Source organism: Strigops habroptila, chromosome 6, assembly GCF_004027225.2.
Source record: "Strigops habroptila isolate Jane chromosome 6, bStrHab1.2.pri, whole genome shotgun sequence".
NCBI classification, from domain to species: Eukaryota; Metazoa; Chordata; class Aves; order Psittaciformes; family Psittacidae; genus Strigops; species Strigops habroptila.
The window spans coordinates 65,038,234-65,056,561 of NC_044282.2; the positions used below are offsets into that span (position 1 = coordinate 65,038,234).

The following is an 18,328-nucleotide window of genomic DNA, read 5'->3' on the forward strand; positions in this document are numbered from 1 at the left end:
ATATGTGAGTACCTCAGGTTTCTTCTCTTTGCTTATATGTCTATAATACTACATAAGGCTCTCAGTAAACTTAAAAAACTTCAGGAATCTAGTAATAGGGTAAGTTTGCACGGAATTAAATGAAGACACAGATTGAAGCCTAAATTTTCTGGACTAAGTGTTAGAGTCTTAAGTATCTTAGTTCTATTAGGTGCAGAGGACAACTACCTAAGAAGTAAGAGAAGAGAAAGCAAGGGAAATATAACTGTACACTATAAAGAGTGCCCAGTAACAGATGACCTAAACAAATGTTGGCTTTGGCAATCCTAGTGATGAAAGGGCTTGCCCAACAGCCCAGCTGTGGTGCAAAAAATGCTTGAAGCGACTTGAAAATGAAAGACCCTGGAGAAAAGAGTTCAGGACAGGCACTGCTTGATTTCCACTCTGTTGGAGAGGGAAGCAGGTGATACTGTATTGCATAGCCTTGAAAGCCATAGATTTATACAATATATAGAAACAGCTACATAAACGCACATACAACTTCTCTGCATTTCTGTATATTTGCTTGTATGTTCTGGGTAAACACCAAGATGTGCAGTTCTAGAAGAATCCTACGTTACTCAAGATCTGAAAGGTTTTTTTGACTCCTTCTGAGTTTTAATCATATTCTACTTCTTGGCATGGGACAAGGACAAAAGCTCAGTGATTTCCTCATAATATTCAAAGATGCAGTAGAATAACCAAAACAGCACTGCATATTTTATACAAACATTTTGTGTTCTTTTTTTTCCTCTTTGTCTGCTTTCTCTGCTGGAGGTTGGCTAATGAGACTTAGACCCTTTCTGCTTGGTTCATACTATGGGCATGAAATCAGAATGTTCTACATATTTGCATACATCTCTTCATGACAATTCAGAGGAAGTACAGGGAGAAAGCGCATGAGTTCTGCGTTCCCCTGCATGAAAAGTTGTCTGTGTTGGAGCTATTAGTCTGACCCTGCAGTTTTTGCATCAGTATTCCTTATTGAATGGCAAAAATCCCACTGCATCCAAAACTGTTACTTTAAAGCCAGGATCTGAGCCTGTGTTCACATCAGTAAATGCTTCATCCAAATGCTGCCAAAACCTCCTTGATATGACTCCAGTCATTGGCACAGTGTGTATGAGCAAATAATTTAGAGGTGGATGAGATTGCCATACCTGGACTTTTAACACTACCATGAACAAAGATTTTTCGGTTCAGTCACTTACCTCTTTCACTCCATTCAGTTTGTACAGCCTGAACTTTTCTATATATCCATAGCATAAATCTTTTTTGCTTTGTAGCTATTGCATTGACACAATACTCACATGGGTATGGAAAGGCAAAGCTATGATATTTTTATAAGCCTCATTCTTTAGTTATGAACAAAAATACCATCTTACTTTCAAAGAAAACAATGCATTTGAAACGATAACCCCCCTACAAATATAACATGGTGTTGTACAGGACAAGTATTGATTAAAACAAAAAGGGCTTTTTAAACACCATTCATTCTTACCAATTCTAGTAGTTATTGATTCTGCATCAATGTCATTAGCCTTTTTCTTTGCCACTTCAGCTAGTGCCAATTCACCCTTATCTAGTGCAAGGTAATGGATGTCCTTTGGAAATAAAAGAGAAAAAAAAAGAAGAGATTAATCTAAAATGAATCTCATAGGAGTAACAAAAGGGATTTTGAAAGAAAGAGGTTCTTTTATTATTTAGATCACAAACACAGATGGAACTGATGAACCTACCATTACATTTTAATTCCCTCCCAATGCAAATTTATTATCTTACTTGTGCTGTTGAATGCAGCAATGAATAAAACACTGACCAATCATGCACTGATAAAAGTGAAGCTATTGACTCAGTGTATGAATGAAACCAATCTGCCTGCTTTGAAGGTAACTTCTGTTGATGCAACATGAATTAAAAGAGGGTTGATAGGAGGTGATTCTGTGTAAACCAGATCTGAAGTACTGGAACTCTTCTGGCTGACAGCCCCTATCTGAAACGTGTTAAGGTTTCCACCTAGTACATGAATTCTGGGGTAATGCTCTTTTGGGACAACAGTTGCTCAATGGTTTTAACACCCACGCAGGTGACATGATTCCCAAGTCATTCCTGGACCACAAGAAGCTTTCCAAAAATGTTGTTGTCTAACAACAAATAGTTGCCAATACTCAGGATCTAGTCCTTCATGTAGGGTTAAAAATCAGAGGGCTGCAGCAGGGGTGTATCATGACATGCTGAATTACAAGGCTTTTTAATTGCATGTTAATGTTTGAGGTGAAAACCACCTGTACTACATACAGCACAGTTTGTGGGAGAATATATTTCTCTGACAAATTACAGCCTCAATGCCCTTGGTTTTGGCTCTTCAAGTAAAGTTTCATCCTTGACCATTAATAAAGAGACAATTAATCCCCTTCTCCTTTGGTGTCATGGCCACAGGCTGCTCTGTGCATAAAATGTGACAAATGAAACGAGAGAAATGAAAAAACAGCTTCGGCAAAGTTTATTTTCGCCACTTCTTTGCCGAAGATGCCATTTGGCATCCAAAGATCCAAGCCATTCCTGGCCATTGTTCTGCAATCTATCTGCATGCAAGAATTTAAAGGGTAATAGTGATAACGATAAGGGAAATAACAAAGGGAGAGGATACAATTGCTCACCACCTGCCGACTGATACCCAGTCCGACCCGAGCAGCGATTTGGGCCTTCCGGGTGACCCCCCCCCCACTTTATATACTGGGCATGACGTGCTGTGGTATGGAATACCCCTTTGGGCCAGTTTATCTCTGCTTCCTCCCAGCTTCTTGTGCCCCCCTCCTCCCTGGCAGAGCATGAGACTGCGAAAGTTCTTGGTCAGAGTAAACATTACTTAGCAACAACTAAAAACATCAGTGTTATCAGCGTTGTTCCCAGGCTGAAAGTCAAAAACACAGCACTGCACCAGCTACTAAGAAGGAGAAAAATGAGTGCTATAGCTGAACCCAGGACAAAGGGAAAATGAGTATTTGCTGGAAATATTGACTTCTGCATACCATAAAAGCAACTACATTCTCACTAATGCAGAAGATCTCAGGTGAAACTGTCCTTCTCATTATGAGTTTACTGACACCTTTGTCATTATGACAGAAACTCTTACAGGAAAAGGTGACCTTATGCTAGAAAGAGAAGTTACATTAAAAATGTGAGAGTAATAGTGTTAGGAGAAAAAGATGCTGCTTTTATTATCCACTTAATAATAATAATAATAATAATAATAATAATAATAACAGAAACAAACCGAGGATATTATGGAAACCGAGACTGATTATGCAGGAAAACACAGTACTGCCTTGCAGGATCCCAACAGTCTGCAGGAGACAGCAACGTTTTCTAATTACAAACACAGGTGTGATTTAAAAAATGTGCAAGTGTCTTGGAGCAAAGTAATGAGTTACGAACTTGTTGCGAACTCTGTACTTCCTCTCTTTGTAGGTCTAACATGGCTGTCAGGAGAAAAGGGCCTGAGTAGCAAGGTATGATTTCTACGAAGATTGAACAGTAGATATTGTCAGCTTATTTAGATAACAATAGAAAACATAAGGGCTCTTGAACAAGTCTGAACTTAGAAAGATTTGAATGTATAGGCAGATTGTGTTCACTAATTTAAAATACATTCTGACTATGCTTAACAACTGTCTTTTAGCAGTTTAAACTAAGAGAAGTATTGTATACTTTAATGCACTTTCAAATAACAAACTTGGGGAAGGGATGGAAACAACTGCAGAAAATGACAAAAAGTTCTTTCAGTTCAGAGGTGGTACATGCTGTTTGCATCAAAACATCTGTTATTTTCAGATCTCCTTTTTGCCTGTGTTTTCTGGTTTGAGTACATAAATGTAACGATGCTACATATCCATTGCTAACTAACAGGGGCCTTGTAAGAAATAAAGATATAGCAGTAGGCTGGTAAGTGGTTTTCTTCATGGTTTCTTAAGTTGCAGTCATAAAGAACAATAATAAAAAAAAAAAGCTCTTGTCTCTGTCTCTAAACAAGTTCTAGAAAGAAAAGATTACAGGTATAAAACCTCCTAATTAGACAATTTCAGATCAAATTTAGGTGTTCCTCACCCAAACAAGCCAGCAAAATTGGATTTTTTCTAAGAATTTATAACTGAGTAAAATAACTAAAACTAGAAAATAAATAAAAAAGAAAGCAGCAGCACTGGATTACAGGGTGCCTTAAAGAACAACAGAAAAAAAATTAAATTAGCTGAATATTCATTACAGATTTTTCCACACAATTATCTAAGAATTTATCAGTCCAAAGATGACATCCCTCTCAAAAACAATGGTGACAACAACAACAATTTCCAGCTGCTTGTCAGGAGTTTGCTGAAAGGACTGTATTTTATCATTTAACAGTTTGATTACTTTTTGGACTACTTCCTTTTTACTCTCATCTTTGTGACTCACAGAGCTGGCCCTTGGTGAGCAAAAGTCATTTGAAACACTGATGTGCATTTGTCTATAGGATATTTCTGGGCAAAATTCCAACATTTCTTCGAAACATGCACTTTCCTCATCAGTGTATCACCCAAGATCTGACAGTTTTATTAAAGTGTCTTTTCCTTGCATTTTTTGCTACCTTTGGTACGTGGGATGGCCTTTTGAATTTTCAGCAGCTGAGAGCTGGAGCATACTACAAAAGGATTTCAAGCTAACAACCCTTCTAATGCTTGATCTTTTCTGTCACAGATTGGATCAGTCACTGTCCAATAAATGTAGCTGTTGTTCATGATATTATGTCCTTTTCAGTTTTATTTTTTTATTGAACTTTGTAGGAGACGATAATAATTGATGGACTTAGATGTGACGTGAGGGTAAAGCTTATGGAGAGTCACAGCAGTGTATGCGTGTCTTGTTATGGCATCATACTAGTGACGCCATGGCTATAGGACTAACTTTTAAGCCTTTTTGGTTTTTTTCTTTTTCATTTCTCTGACAGAAATTAGCCCTCAGATAGCATTCTCTCAAACTTCTTTGCAATCTCAAAAACAAGTAATAGGAATACTGCGGAGCCCTGTCTGGTGAAAGAGATGCTCAGGATAAATTCTTCAGGACATAGGACATCTCCCCAGAAGTCTCAGAATATGGGTATTCAATGTTTGGAAACTCCTGAGCCTCTGTTCTATCTGCTCCTCTCTATCCTCTCTTGTTCCTTCTCTGTTCCCCTTTAATAAATAAAATTTCTTCTTTCTCATTTTCTCATGACAGCAGATATCTTTCTTTAGTCTACTATTTCTTCTTGAAATTCCATTAAATTCACTGGGAATAAGGTGATGTGACTCCTAGAGCCATCTGAGGTTTTATAAATGGATTTGGATGGTTTGTAAAACAACAGTACAGGTATTTGTACTGCACATAATTATAAATGTTTTAAATACAGGTAAAGTCAAGGTGTATGTTATTAATTGCATTTTGACCTATATAAACAATGTGCAGAAATTATTCAGTGTTAAGCAGAAGTGAAGTATGCACAAACCTTGCTCAGCAATAGTATCATTATACTAATACCTAGAAGGACTGTAAGCTTTCAGCGAACAAGTTATCTAATTTTCACAAGGTATTTAGTGCAATGAAGCCCAATTCCCTAGAAATTACTGTGGCAGAAACAAATACTTTTTATGACCTATGCACCTTCAAACTTCTTGAGTCCTGTACTTAAGTAGTCTCACAGCAGTGCCATTGTTAGCTTACTGTAAAGTTTGTTCATTAGTACCTTCTTTAGGAGATGAATTAGCAAAAGGATATTTCCCCAGAGAAGGCAGCGAGTTAACAGAGGATTTGAAGAGGCAGATGTGTGTGCTGCTTGTTGCATAATTTAGGGGAAACTATGAGGATCTCAAAGCAGGACAAGGACAATATAGAACTGGTTTTGATCTCACAGTAATGTAAGCCAGGAGAAACTACATGGAAATATATATTTATGTTTAAGAGCCTTGATGAGGTGGGAAATGGAGAGTAGGTGATGAGAGAGGCAAGGGAAAATAAAGAAGAGTAGGAAAGGATGGAGCTAATTTTTCTGTGAATACTGAAACTCCTCCTGAGGAAAGCTGGAGAACCTTTTTGTTGAGAGGAGGACATGTTACCACTTGTGGAGCCAGGTACGGACAGTCCTTCCCTCTTGTTAGCAGCTTTGCATCCATCTCTTGAGCCAGCACTGGTATTCTCCACCCCGGGGACAGAGGTGCTCCCTCAGTCCTGGTGTCAGCAGGAGGAAGGAAAGAGTAAAAGATCATGTAGGAAATGCTCTCAGCTATATGAGAGAGGGCCCTTGAGATGGCAGGCCAAATGCTGGGTCATTTGTTCCGCCAGAATGGCTGGAATTACTCCTGGAGAATTTATTATCTGTATGGTGGGAGAGTCTCCAAGAAAAAGCTGTACCCTGCTGCAGACGTGTTGCAGTCTGAATCTTACATGTGGCTGCAGCAGTGCTTAGTTTGATTAGGTATAAAATTTGCATTGAAGAAGTTACATTCAGTAAGAAAAGGAAAAAGGTGAGTTAAAAAGAGGGAAAATCAAGGCGAGTAAACATAAAACATGTAATGAATTTCCTAAAAGTCTGACCTTTCCATCACATTCTTTTGATGCACACTTAGAAAAGTTTATCGCAGTATTCACATCTTTCTAATTAGATGGAACAAGCCAGATGATTAGAGCCGTGAAAAAAACATCAAAAGGTTCACACAACTTTTTATATAATTAGAAGGGAATTTTCATAACCCATAAAAGCAGGATTTAATTGTGTAATTTAACATACAATTTAAATATCAAGATCAAACTAGCAGGGCAAGTGACTTAATGGGATAAATGATATTAACATCTAGTGTCAAAGCTTAATTTAAACCACAGAATGTCTTCATTATGCAAAAGAGTCAAGCAAACGAATCATTCAAAGGGCTTTTTTTTTTTTCAACAAGCCCTTTTCCTATTGTTTCTTTGAAAACAATGAAATCAGCTGTGGAGCAGCAACATGCTGAGAGACTAGGAAAGCACGATTGGCTTTGTCCATCTGACCTCACTGTGACATTGTGGTGCAAGATCTTATAAAACAAGAGCCTCCTGCAGAGCTCACACAGAGGACCTTTTAAGAGCTGGTTAATTTTACTTTTGTAGCTAATTAAATGGGAGGGTGCAGAGAGCGCATGAAATGTAAAAACTCTTGTGTTGATGCTGCTGAGCTTTGTTGTTTTAAAAGTACCTGTAGGAGCGTTCATAATTTGTCACGTTTCACAAAACCCTAAGAGACAAACTAAGAGCATTCAGGATCCCCAGGATATGGCCAGCTCTTGTGTCCAGGACTCAGCAGTTGTACTTCTTAAAGGAACGGATTAGAAATGTATAAGCTTATTAGAGTGAAAGATGACATTCACCCATATCAGGACAGATGAAGAAGGGGAAAGTTCAAAAACATATACATTAATTCCTGGAAAATAAAGAATAGCCTTTAGGCCATGCTAGGGAAAATGTCAATGACTCCAAAGATACTTAGTTCCTATTGATGAGTTTCATGATGGCAAACGGCAAAACAGGTAGAATAGTTCTCTCTTCAGTATGTGTCTAAGACTGCAAATGACACCGATCCATTTTAATGTGCACAAAAGCTGACAACTAACACCCTGATAACAGCCTCTGTCTCCAGAAATGACTTACCATAAACAGGTCCCGAGCACCTATGTCAACAGCCAGTAGAAATGCTTTTTCAAATCTCTGATACCTGCAAGAAAAAGGAGGAATGTCACTTGCTGAGGATAATTTGGGAGCTGCATCAAATTTTGTTAGTGGGCAGATGAAGTGCTTCAATTCTCATCAAAAGTGATGCCAAAGCTTTACTGAGGAAACTTGGTATGATTATACTCAAGATTGCAGAACTTCTTCATCATTTAAAACCTTCAGCAAGTGTTATGGTCAATGTTGAGTCCCATTAGATCTAGCTGAATCAGAAGGGAGCTGAAGGTGCTGTAGATCATAACAAACCAATCCTTCGAAAGATACCAGCCACAACATAGATGCTAGCCAATTCTAGCTCAACTGCATTGAGTTTTGTCCTCACAGACCCCTCAATACAGCTCCCTGAGGATGATAATCCAGCTGAGTCACCCTAAACAGTCATGAATCCCCAAGGACTAAAATAGGTAGGGGTGACACTGCTTTGCCTCCCAACAACCTTAGCCGAGTATTAGCACAGACTCCTGAGAGTTTTCTGAAGATCCTATGGTGGAGAAGATTGTGTCAATGAGGTAAAACATGGAGAAAAAGAGCAAAATTCAGAAGCAAAAGTTACCTCTAAATGTGCTCTAGAAGGTACCACCCGAGTATTGCCTACAGATGCAGTAGAGTAGGAAGTGAACAGTGTGGATGTGGAACTTCACTTTTACCATTAACCCAGGAGAGCTGTATCGTGGCACACTGAGACCAATATTTCGGTCTCGGTGGGTTGAGGGCTTGCTAAACAACAGCTGCTTCGATTTGTAATGACACAGACTGCCACCTTCTTTCTACCTAGACCATGCACCGTCTCCTGGCAATTACAACGAATACCTGCATGGGATGGAGATACTGTGGAAGGCTGTATATATCCTCTTGTTTGCAATCCTTGGGAATTCCACAGAAGTGGGAGGAAGCAAGCCATCCATCAGAAGCTTTCTGAGAATACATACAACATTGCACTGGCAAACACTAACCACAACAAGAAATTCTGCAGTGGGCTAATGCCTCTCTTCTACTAGATGTAGATAACCATGATGTGAGTGAGAAAGTGATTCTATTTGTACACATTTTCTTGTACTGCATGTTTAAACAGTTTAAAAATACCTACAAGAATAGATCTGGTGATAATTTTTAGACATGTAAAACAACAAAGTATTCCAATTTTATTTCAGTTGTGAAGTAAAATATTGATTGCATATAGAATGATTTCTGTATTTTCCTCATTACTGGTGAAGTTTTCTCCTTTTTTTAGCTTTGAACAATTTCAACAATAGATTAGTTGTAGATGCTTGAAGTTTGAGAAGGAGATGACTTCTTTGACCAGTAGGGAAAAAGCAGCATTGTGATTTCTAAGTGTTAGAAAGGTGTAGTTTATGTTTGCCAAAAGAATATTGTCAGACAGCATCATATGGATGCCAATATTTACATAGTTCTGTACCTTGAGGGTATCTTAGGAAACAGTGGGCAATGCTGTAGCTCTTCCTTAGGCCAGTGTGCACAAGAGAAAACACTGGAATCCTCCTAATGCCTAAGCATTTTTCTTCCTCCCTCTTTCTACAGCCTTACTGCTCTCTCCTCTTCTACCGCACACCTGGAATGATTCAGCAAATTGTGAGACAGAGCTGGTGAGGACTTTTCCTCAAGCAATAACATTTGTGACAAGAAGGCATAATACGTTAGTTTAAGTAGAAAAGGAAGTGCACTTTCCAGGTGAGGTTCCTAAGAGCTGGAGTGGGGAGTCCTTTCCTCCCTAAAGCTAATCTTCCTGCTGTGTCTTCCAAGTCTAATTTGCAGCCCTCCTCACAGAACCTGTTTAAGGGAGGGGAAGAGATGAATTAAGGTTAACCTCTTGATCACTGGGGAAGAGGCAGTGCACCACCGTTTTATCATGCACATCTACATATCTGAAGCTTTTAAACATGCTTTCTATGAAGGATTTTCCATTAAAATACGTTGTGTTGTAATGCTGCTTCTGAAGTTATGCTTTAATTAAGACAAATAAGTACATGTTAAAATATGCATATCTTGAATAGTTATCCTGTATATCTTTTTCTGGCATATTTTTCTTTTCAATTATGGATTAAATATACATTCTTGGTACTCAGAGGGGAAACTGGAAACCAAACAGAAACCAGCTATGCAACTAGCTAGAAAGAATGTCTGCATCATTATTTTGTTTTTCCAAAGTTATAACTATACAGACTATTTGAATGACATTTGCTTTAGCCAAGGCAAAAGTGCCTGAAACCAAAAAATATAAAGTAACTTTTTCATTTGATTGACCTGCAGAATGGAATTGTGGCCTCAAAGCTGTCATTTCTCTGCTGTTTCACAAAGATTTTGATTTTTTTCCTTGTCAATATACATACTTCAGTCTCATTATGGCCCCTATTCATAAAACTGTGAAGTTCGCTCATTATTTTCAGATCTGTACTGAGGGAAAAAAAAAGCGGGGAAAAAAGACTATTCAAGAAATGCTCTTCACAGACCAAGAGTGCTGGAAATAACAATCACAGATACTTCATAAATTATTATAAATGGAATTGCTTTAAAATAAGGTGGAGGTTTCAAACAAGAGTGACAAGTTTACATTGCTTAGGCGAACACTATTAAATCAGTCAGGAATGCCCATTTTTTTTCAAACTAGCTTTACGAGAATGTACTCATTATTTTGAGTCTCTTTGGCATGGAAGTTGCGTGGGGTTTATTCTACAGGAACAATTAGAGAGAGTTCTGTACAGCATGAGACTGTCCTCAAGCTAATAATGTCTGTTTTATAAGCACGTTTTGTCTTGGGAACACTTCACTTACAGTTTATCATCTCCTCAAACAAACCAACCCCCTCCTCCTGCAAGCAAAACACCCTCCCTCTTGTTCTTGTGCTACAATTACAAGGCACAAATATTTACTTTCTAAAATGGCATCTACAGGGTACGAGTCTTGAAGCGAGTGTCTTCCCACCCCTCCTTGCACCTTGTCGCTTGCTGCTTGCTTCACAATAACTCCAGCAATCAAGACTTATATGTCTCTTGAAAAAGAGAGATAAGGAAATCTGCCTGTAAACCATGAAGTTCAGCCACTTGTTTGGTCAAAGTGACAGCCAACAGAAATATGACCTTCAAGATTAAAACTCTCAAACTGCAATTAGCTATTCAGGACAGATAAGCAACCATTTCCCTGAAAGCTGTCAGGCACACAAAATATTAAGTTTAAATTTTCATATTACAAAATATTTCTATTATACGCACTTATGCAACCTTTCTACATATCCTACAAAAATTCAAAAAGATGGCTCTAAGTATGTCTGTTGTATAGAAAAGGAAACCTAGGGGAAATGGGACTGATATGACAAGGGTCATGTGGGTCAAAAATGGTCAAGGCAGAGAAGAATCTAGACCTGCCTTCCATGGTGGAGTGGCAGACCTGCTGCCTGCTTGTATTTTGAGAATGTGACTTAACTGAAAAGATGTAAGGAAAGCATTTTATTTGTAAATAAAACATATAAGTAATAAAAAAATATATTGTTATCTATTAACTTTGGAGAAGCTATTTTTTCACTGGCATAAATAAAAAGAGAATCGAACGCGCAGGGTTTCTACCTGTTGGATGTTCAGGAAAAAAAGGTGATTTTAAATACTGTAGACCAAAACAATGTGCACGGATTGCAGCCTGCAGAGAAGGGAAAATAAGTCTCTCCAGTCTTTATGAGAGGTTCTACAAATAGATCAAAAGGCAAAATTTTGTCGTCTGTATTCAACAGCACCTAAGTTGAATGAGGTCACTTAGAGATATACATTTTTTTCAGGCTGAAAACGGTCAACTTGAAAATATTGGTAATAATTACCCATAATATTAAAACGTCTCATAAGAAGTCCAGGAACCAGGTTAAAAAAAATCATGTGGAAGGAGAAGGAAATAAAGGGAGAGAAAGCTCATGCAAGCAAGAGAGAAATATAGTGCAGAGAAGATGGAAATATTTCTTTAGGGACTAGTTACAACCAACATGCCTTCTTAGACATGCTCATCGACCATGTAAGCATATTCTTTGTGCTGGGCTGATAAAGGAGGGCTGCAGCAGTTTTTTTCCTTGTCTTCAACAAGGGTACACAACATTTAGAAAATAATCTGCAGGTGAAGAGCTGTGGCACAAATAATATTTATAAGGCAATCCCTTTTAATGGAAGAAATTTCAGAGTCCTCCTCATCTCACAGTCCAATCAAGGATGATATGCATTCAAAAGGTGGATATCAAATATGCACTGAGCAAACAGGACAGGAAAAAATGAATATTGAAATAATTTACATGTAATCAAACTACACTGAAATTAAGTTTTAATTGTTCGGTATTCTGTGATGCATATGCAGATTTTAAAGTATTCAGAATATCAATCAAGTGTTTACTTACATCAAGCAATTGTATTTAAGCATACAAAACAGATGATGAAAATATGTTCAACCAGCTACAGCTCCCAACATTTACTGCAGGGTTTACATGATCACTTTTAATTCAGTTATTTCATTTAATATTTCAATTTAATAGCTCATTCTTTCATTCAATTTCTAGGCATCTTGCCCATTTCTTAGACACAATAATAATAATTATTCATAAAAGGAGCTATTTCCCATAAATTCTCATATCAGCAATTTTTGGAACAGAAATGGTTTTCATGCTTTTTTTTTCCTCAAAAATATTATTATTTGAAATATTTTCCTTCTAAATCAGACAATATTAAAATAAAGAACAACATCTGTAAAACGACTCTCTACCCCACTTCAATGGAATTCTGAGCCAGAATAATTAGAGATTATCAGGTTAAAGAACGCAAAAAGCATGTGGCTAGGTTGCTAAGTGGTTGATGTAAATGGGGACAGCTTGGTTTTCAACCAACTGTTGAACATAACACCGCTGATTTAGATATGTAGCTGTATTTCAGAATACAGCTTCAGAGCCCATTTAAAACACCTTGGTCTAGTACTTAAGGTCTTATACATATATATGAAAAATAGTGATGTGTAATTTAGTCAGGTATAGATGGTGTAATTACAGCACATCCTTAAAATGACAACCCTAAAATTCTACTGACCTGCAAGAAAATAGCTGAAAGTAAATTTTCAGTAAATTCTGAAGACTTAGATTGCTATGTAACCTTTCATATATAAAATATACTACCAAAGACCTATAATCTGCATTTTATAGTGAATGCTGAAATATTGGCACTTTAGTTAGAGTTCCTGGAAATAAATAAATACATCAGGATCTTACACTCATTTAGAAAATCAAAACACTTGAAAAAAAAGTCAACCCAAAATTGATACGGTTTTACCCTAATGAGCTCAGTAGGACACTCTATTTTAAATAAGATAGTTGCAGAGAAAATCAGACCATTGAATGCAACCCGAAGACCAGGAACTCTCCAAAGAACCGATCTTTCCCTCTCTCCCCAGACTGTAGGTTTGTATATCAGAATCTCATGACTTGGGGGACTCAGTCTCAAAATTTTTGAATTTACTTCATAATATCTTATTACATGTTTGGATAATGAACTGACTACAAAAATAGACTACCCCTAATACTACTGATCTCCTCTGGCAAAAATCCATTGATTGATGGGTGTTAGTTCACTGCAGCTGCACTATCCCAACACCAATGTTCGTGCAAAGGCATACCAAAAATTTCCTGTATCGCAATTAGAAATTTAAACTGTAACTGCTGGGTTTTTTTTAAAAAACCACTCTACTTCTCCCAGCAGGGTATCCTCAGCTCCCTCCCAACAACAGTTTCAGCAAAAGGCAACGTAGACTGTGTTTGGTGTTAAGCAGTGCATGTCTTGATTGGCAGAACATACCTTTGCTAAACTTTCATTACAGCTTTTTGGGATGGAGATAACCTCCTGCATCCTATTTAACCCTAACTGGTTGCTGCTTTTCAGAAAACTGGCAGGCATTTGCTTATTTCTGAGACTCCTACCCTCTGTAAAGTTGGTTGAGATTCATCTGTGATTCTATTAAGTTAGTAGGGAACCAACAGAAGAATCAGTCAGCGCATTGGTAAGTTACAACCTCCAAGATGCTAGTGGTATTATTTTGCCAATCTCCTGCTAATATGCTACTAGTTTTTTTAGATTATGAGCAATTCTGAATATGACATACAAACCTCTGAGGAGGGTCCACAACCTTGTTGCTTTCTAAGATACTCTTGTACTGATGAAAAGAAAGTGCTGCAGAGCACGCCAAAGGCTAATGGAGAAACAGCCACTGGGCCTATATGCATGTGAGTCAAGGGGATAATCTTCTAAATTGTATTTCAGATGCAGAAGCACTAAAGGTTGTCCAGGTATAATCTATACATCCCTTCAGGCCCAAATTTAGCAAAGCATTAATGTATGGGTTTATGACCTATAATTTTCTATGGGTCCTAAATATGGGCATGTTAAGTGAAGTGCTGGATTTGGGGCCTGAGTGACTTGTTTAAAAATAGACCTCTTATGGAACCTTTCAAAGGTCATACACAGATCGGTCTTGAGTACGAGTTAGTGAATAAATGAGAAGATTTGAAACGGGCACGGGCACAAATATCTCAACCCACCTAAAATTTCTGTTACTTGAGGTATGCTGTCAAATTACCTATCTCTGAACTAAAGGAAGTCCACCTGTAACTTTATAGATTGTTGAGAGTAGAACCGGACTCCCTACACATCAAAAGGCACCCTCTGGTATGAAGCAAGAAAACAAACCAACCAACCAAATTAAAAAAATAGGAGGAAAGAGAAAGTTAATAAGGGGAGCCAGACATTATGACTCCCTGGCCAGAGAAAGCCCTTGAGGACTGTAACCAGCTGTGAATCTTGAAGACATTCCCAGTGTGGAAAAAAAATCTTACCATTTAACCATGATTCCTATCTTCTAGGATGATATTCTGCTCTAGGAAACCTAAAGGTATTCTTATGTGAAATAGTTCAAATGACTCTATGTTAAATATACATGCTTCTTCTCAGGACATACTTTCTATGTTCAAAGAAAAGCTGTTCAAGCATTTTAAGTCATATTTTCAAGAGAACCAAGTTAATTTTTTAATGAAGTAGTTTAATAAGAAGGCATAATTTAAACTTCTAAAATGCATATTTAGAATGAAATGGTCTAGATGCATGAAATATTCTAGAAAAAGTACTAGTTTTAGCTATAAAGCCATTTATTTGTTGACCCTTGCTCACACTAAATATAAACCAGCACTAGTTAAACACTATAGAACTGCCTTATATCTACACAAAAGAAATATTAGTTTAAAAATCCTGGTTCTGTGCACACTTATGCCACATGCCTCCCATGTGATGTTGGTCAGTCATATTAGCCTGGGTTCTTGTAGAATGGGCCACTGAGGAGGATGACTACTGGGAGCAACAGCAACATTTTCCTACTGTGTGGCATAATTCTTTCATGTCTGTCAAGTGCTCTGAGATTTTCAGTAGTAGGTGCTATAAAAGACTGGATAACAGCAATTTATTACTATTATAAATTATTATTATACTATGGTTTATTTCTTTTTAAACTGAATTCAGTCTTCACTCTTCTTGTAATGTGTACTTTGAATTTCCCACACTCTTTATTTCCTTTTTCATACTCTTTTTCTCTCAAGAGAATATATGTTGTTGCCATAGCAATATTTCCCTGCCTTGCAATTTTATCACAGTGGCTTTCCTTCAGGTTTCTCTAAGCTGCAAACAACACCAACCCAGCAAACACAGCCTCCTCCCATCCCTGAACCTTCCCGTTCCACCAACCTCTTCCTACTTAGTAACTTCTCAACAGTCTATCTTTATCTTTAAATACAGACACACTCCAACATACTCTTCCAAAGTAGTCTGGGCTAAAAACAGGTGTTAATTAAAAATGCTGATAAGAGTCAGTGACACCTGTTGTTTCACATTTATTTTACTCAACCCTGTCTGTTAAATCCTAGCCTTTATTGCATTAATTTGCTTCTGCTTTTCTTCTTTTCCAGCTTTATCCCTCTCACTCTGGTGATCATGTAAACTTAACAGTATGTCTTGAAAGCTGGATTTTTATTGAGCAAACATATCAGCATGTCTACACACTAAAGATAGCTCTATAACAGAGGCCCAGTATCATCGCTATGGCTAAGGATGAGTTGCTGCCTCTATAATAAATCCCTATTGTATATGTGTGATATCTCTGCAATTTCAAACTGCAGCAGATGGAAATTTCGTATTAAAGTTCAGATGCACAGGCTCTTTTCCTCCTTGACTTTCCATGAGGTACAGGGCGAATTCTCTTTCATGCCTGACATTGGATAAGATGTGGTTTTTTTTAGTGCTAAAACTTCTCAGAGAAAATATAGCTCAATATTTTCTAAAACAGACTGCCGAAAGATAAATACCTAATTACAAAGTCATGGTGCAGGGCCAAATTTTGAATCACTTGTTGAATTACAGGTCCATTAAAGTATATTTACTTTTTCTATCTAGGTTTGTCAATAGCTAATATTATTTCTTTATAATAAAATAATGCAGTGGTAATGGTCATAAAATTCCCACACATAAGAACTCCATCACAGAAAATACAGCCACAGGAAAGACAAACAAGGAATTCTCCAGAAATTTGATTGTACAAATTCTGGCGTATTTCTGAGGGAGCAAATGGCAAACTAATGAGCATTTGATGCTTTTTCTGGATGGCATCATGTACGAGAACATAAAAAGTAAGAACAACCATTTGCTTAGACAGAAGGTACATCCAACCTAATACCTTGCCAACAGCTAGGAACCTAGGAAAGAATATAAGAACAGGGCAAGCACATAGTGATACTTTCCAAAGGAGTCTCCCAGTCTGCAATAATTTGTGGTTCAGGGATTTGCTGAGCCAGAAGTGGTTTCTGTGGTGGTATTCCTCAGTGCATTTCTCTTCCCTGAACCTTGCTTTTGAACTCATATACAATTTTAGCACCCACAATATCCTGTGGTAAAGAGCTTCATATTTTAATTACGTGTTAGGTGAAGAATCACTGTATTTTGAAACTGCGTTAGCTTCACTTGATGACCTCTAGTTTTTGTATTAGAAGAAGCAGTGAGCAGTCATTTACTGTGCTCTTTCTCCTTGACACTCACAATTTAATAGATTTCTATCTCAGTTGCCTCCTCTATAGGTTGAGGAGTTCTACTTTATTTAGTCATTCTTTTCACTAAAGCTGTTTCATGCCTTTAATAATCCTGCCTGCCCTTCCTAAAGCTTTTTGAGTTCTACTGTATCCTTTTACAGATTATGGGACTCCAAAACTACCCACAAAATTCAGGTGAACTGAAGTTCACTGTTTTGTTGTCTATTCCTTTTCTAAGAATTCCTTGCAGCCAATTTGGTTTTTGTACCTGTGCTGAGCAATTAACTGACTGTTTTATAGCTGTAGAGTTGCAAGACGAAATTATTCTTCTAGAATAATGGTAAGCTCAGACTCCATTATTTTATACATGAAGTTAGGAGTCATCCCCTGCTGGGTGCTTCACTTTGAATTTATTTACATTTAACTTTATCTCCAATTTTGACACTACGTCCTCAGTCTAGGGAAGTCCTTTTGCTGTTCTTCACAGCAGTCCCTATCTTTCCTAGTCTTACTAACTATCATTAGCAAATGCTGGCACCTCACTATTTTCTCCTTTGCCAGGCTACTTCTGAGTATAGATCTGCTATACTTGCAATTTCCATTGGTGATCTCCACTGACAACTGACCATTTACTCTCACGGTTTCTTACCTTTTAATGAATTACTTATCTATGAAAAGGGAGCCTCCTTCTTATCCTGTGGCTGCTTAAATTCTTTAAGACATTTTGGTGGGAGACCTTCCAGAAAGGTCTTCAATGGTCAAACTTTCATCAATAGCTGTTGGATATCCATTACTGACATAACTGCTGACATCAAAGAATTGGGAGTTTTGAGACATGACTTGCCTTTACAGAAATCCTGCTGACTCTCCCCAATACAACATATTTGTCTGTATGTTCAGGTTTTTTTTTAAATACAGTTTCTACTTATTTCACTGGTACAGAGGTTGGACTTACAGGGCTATAGTTTTTCAAGGTCTCTCCAGACTGTGTTTTAAAAACTGACATCATTTTCCATGTCCCTGTCCTCAAGTGCTAAGGTCATTCTAAATAAGAGGGTATATACCACAGGGTGTATTTCAGCTCTTTTATGCTTGACTACCTTTAGAAATTCTGGATGAATTTTATCTACTGCTCTTCATATATCACTGTTTATCTGTCTATAGTATAACCTCTTTTACTGATACTTCAATGCTTTCTGGTGTAAACTAAGAAACATCCCCAATCATCTCCTGTCCCGGCCAACTGGTCAAAAGAGGATTTTTAAATAAATCTGCATGCCTATCTGCTTTTTGTGTCTTTCTGTAAACCCTACTTACTGTATTTTTGCTAGTCTTTGTGCCTCTCTCCTTCTAATACGGAAACTGTATCTGAGCATCTAAGATCTTTCTGTTAACTGGCCAGTAATGCAATAGCTAGACATGTAAAGTGCAAATCTTCAAACAGCTCAC

General features: G+C 37.6%; 1 protein-coding gene across 5 annotated transcripts in view; it reads right to left on the reverse strand.

The window, feature by feature from the left end:
* WDPCP (WD repeat containing planar cell polarity effector) overlaps positions 1-18,328 on the reverse strand; it is a 154,979-nt gene that overhangs the window by 40,565 nt on the left and 96,086 nt on the right. For all 5 annotated transcript variants that reach the window (XM_030489182.1, XM_030489184.1, XM_030489186.1 and 2 more), the window contains 2 exons: positions 7,711-7,774; positions 1,520-1,622 (listed from right to left, as the gene is read on the reverse strand). In XM_030489182.1, coding sequence (XP_030345042.1) covers positions 1,520-1,622; positions 7,711-7,774 — 167 coding nt within the window. The remainder of the gene's footprint in view (positions 1-1,519; positions 1,623-7,710; positions 7,775-18,328) is intronic.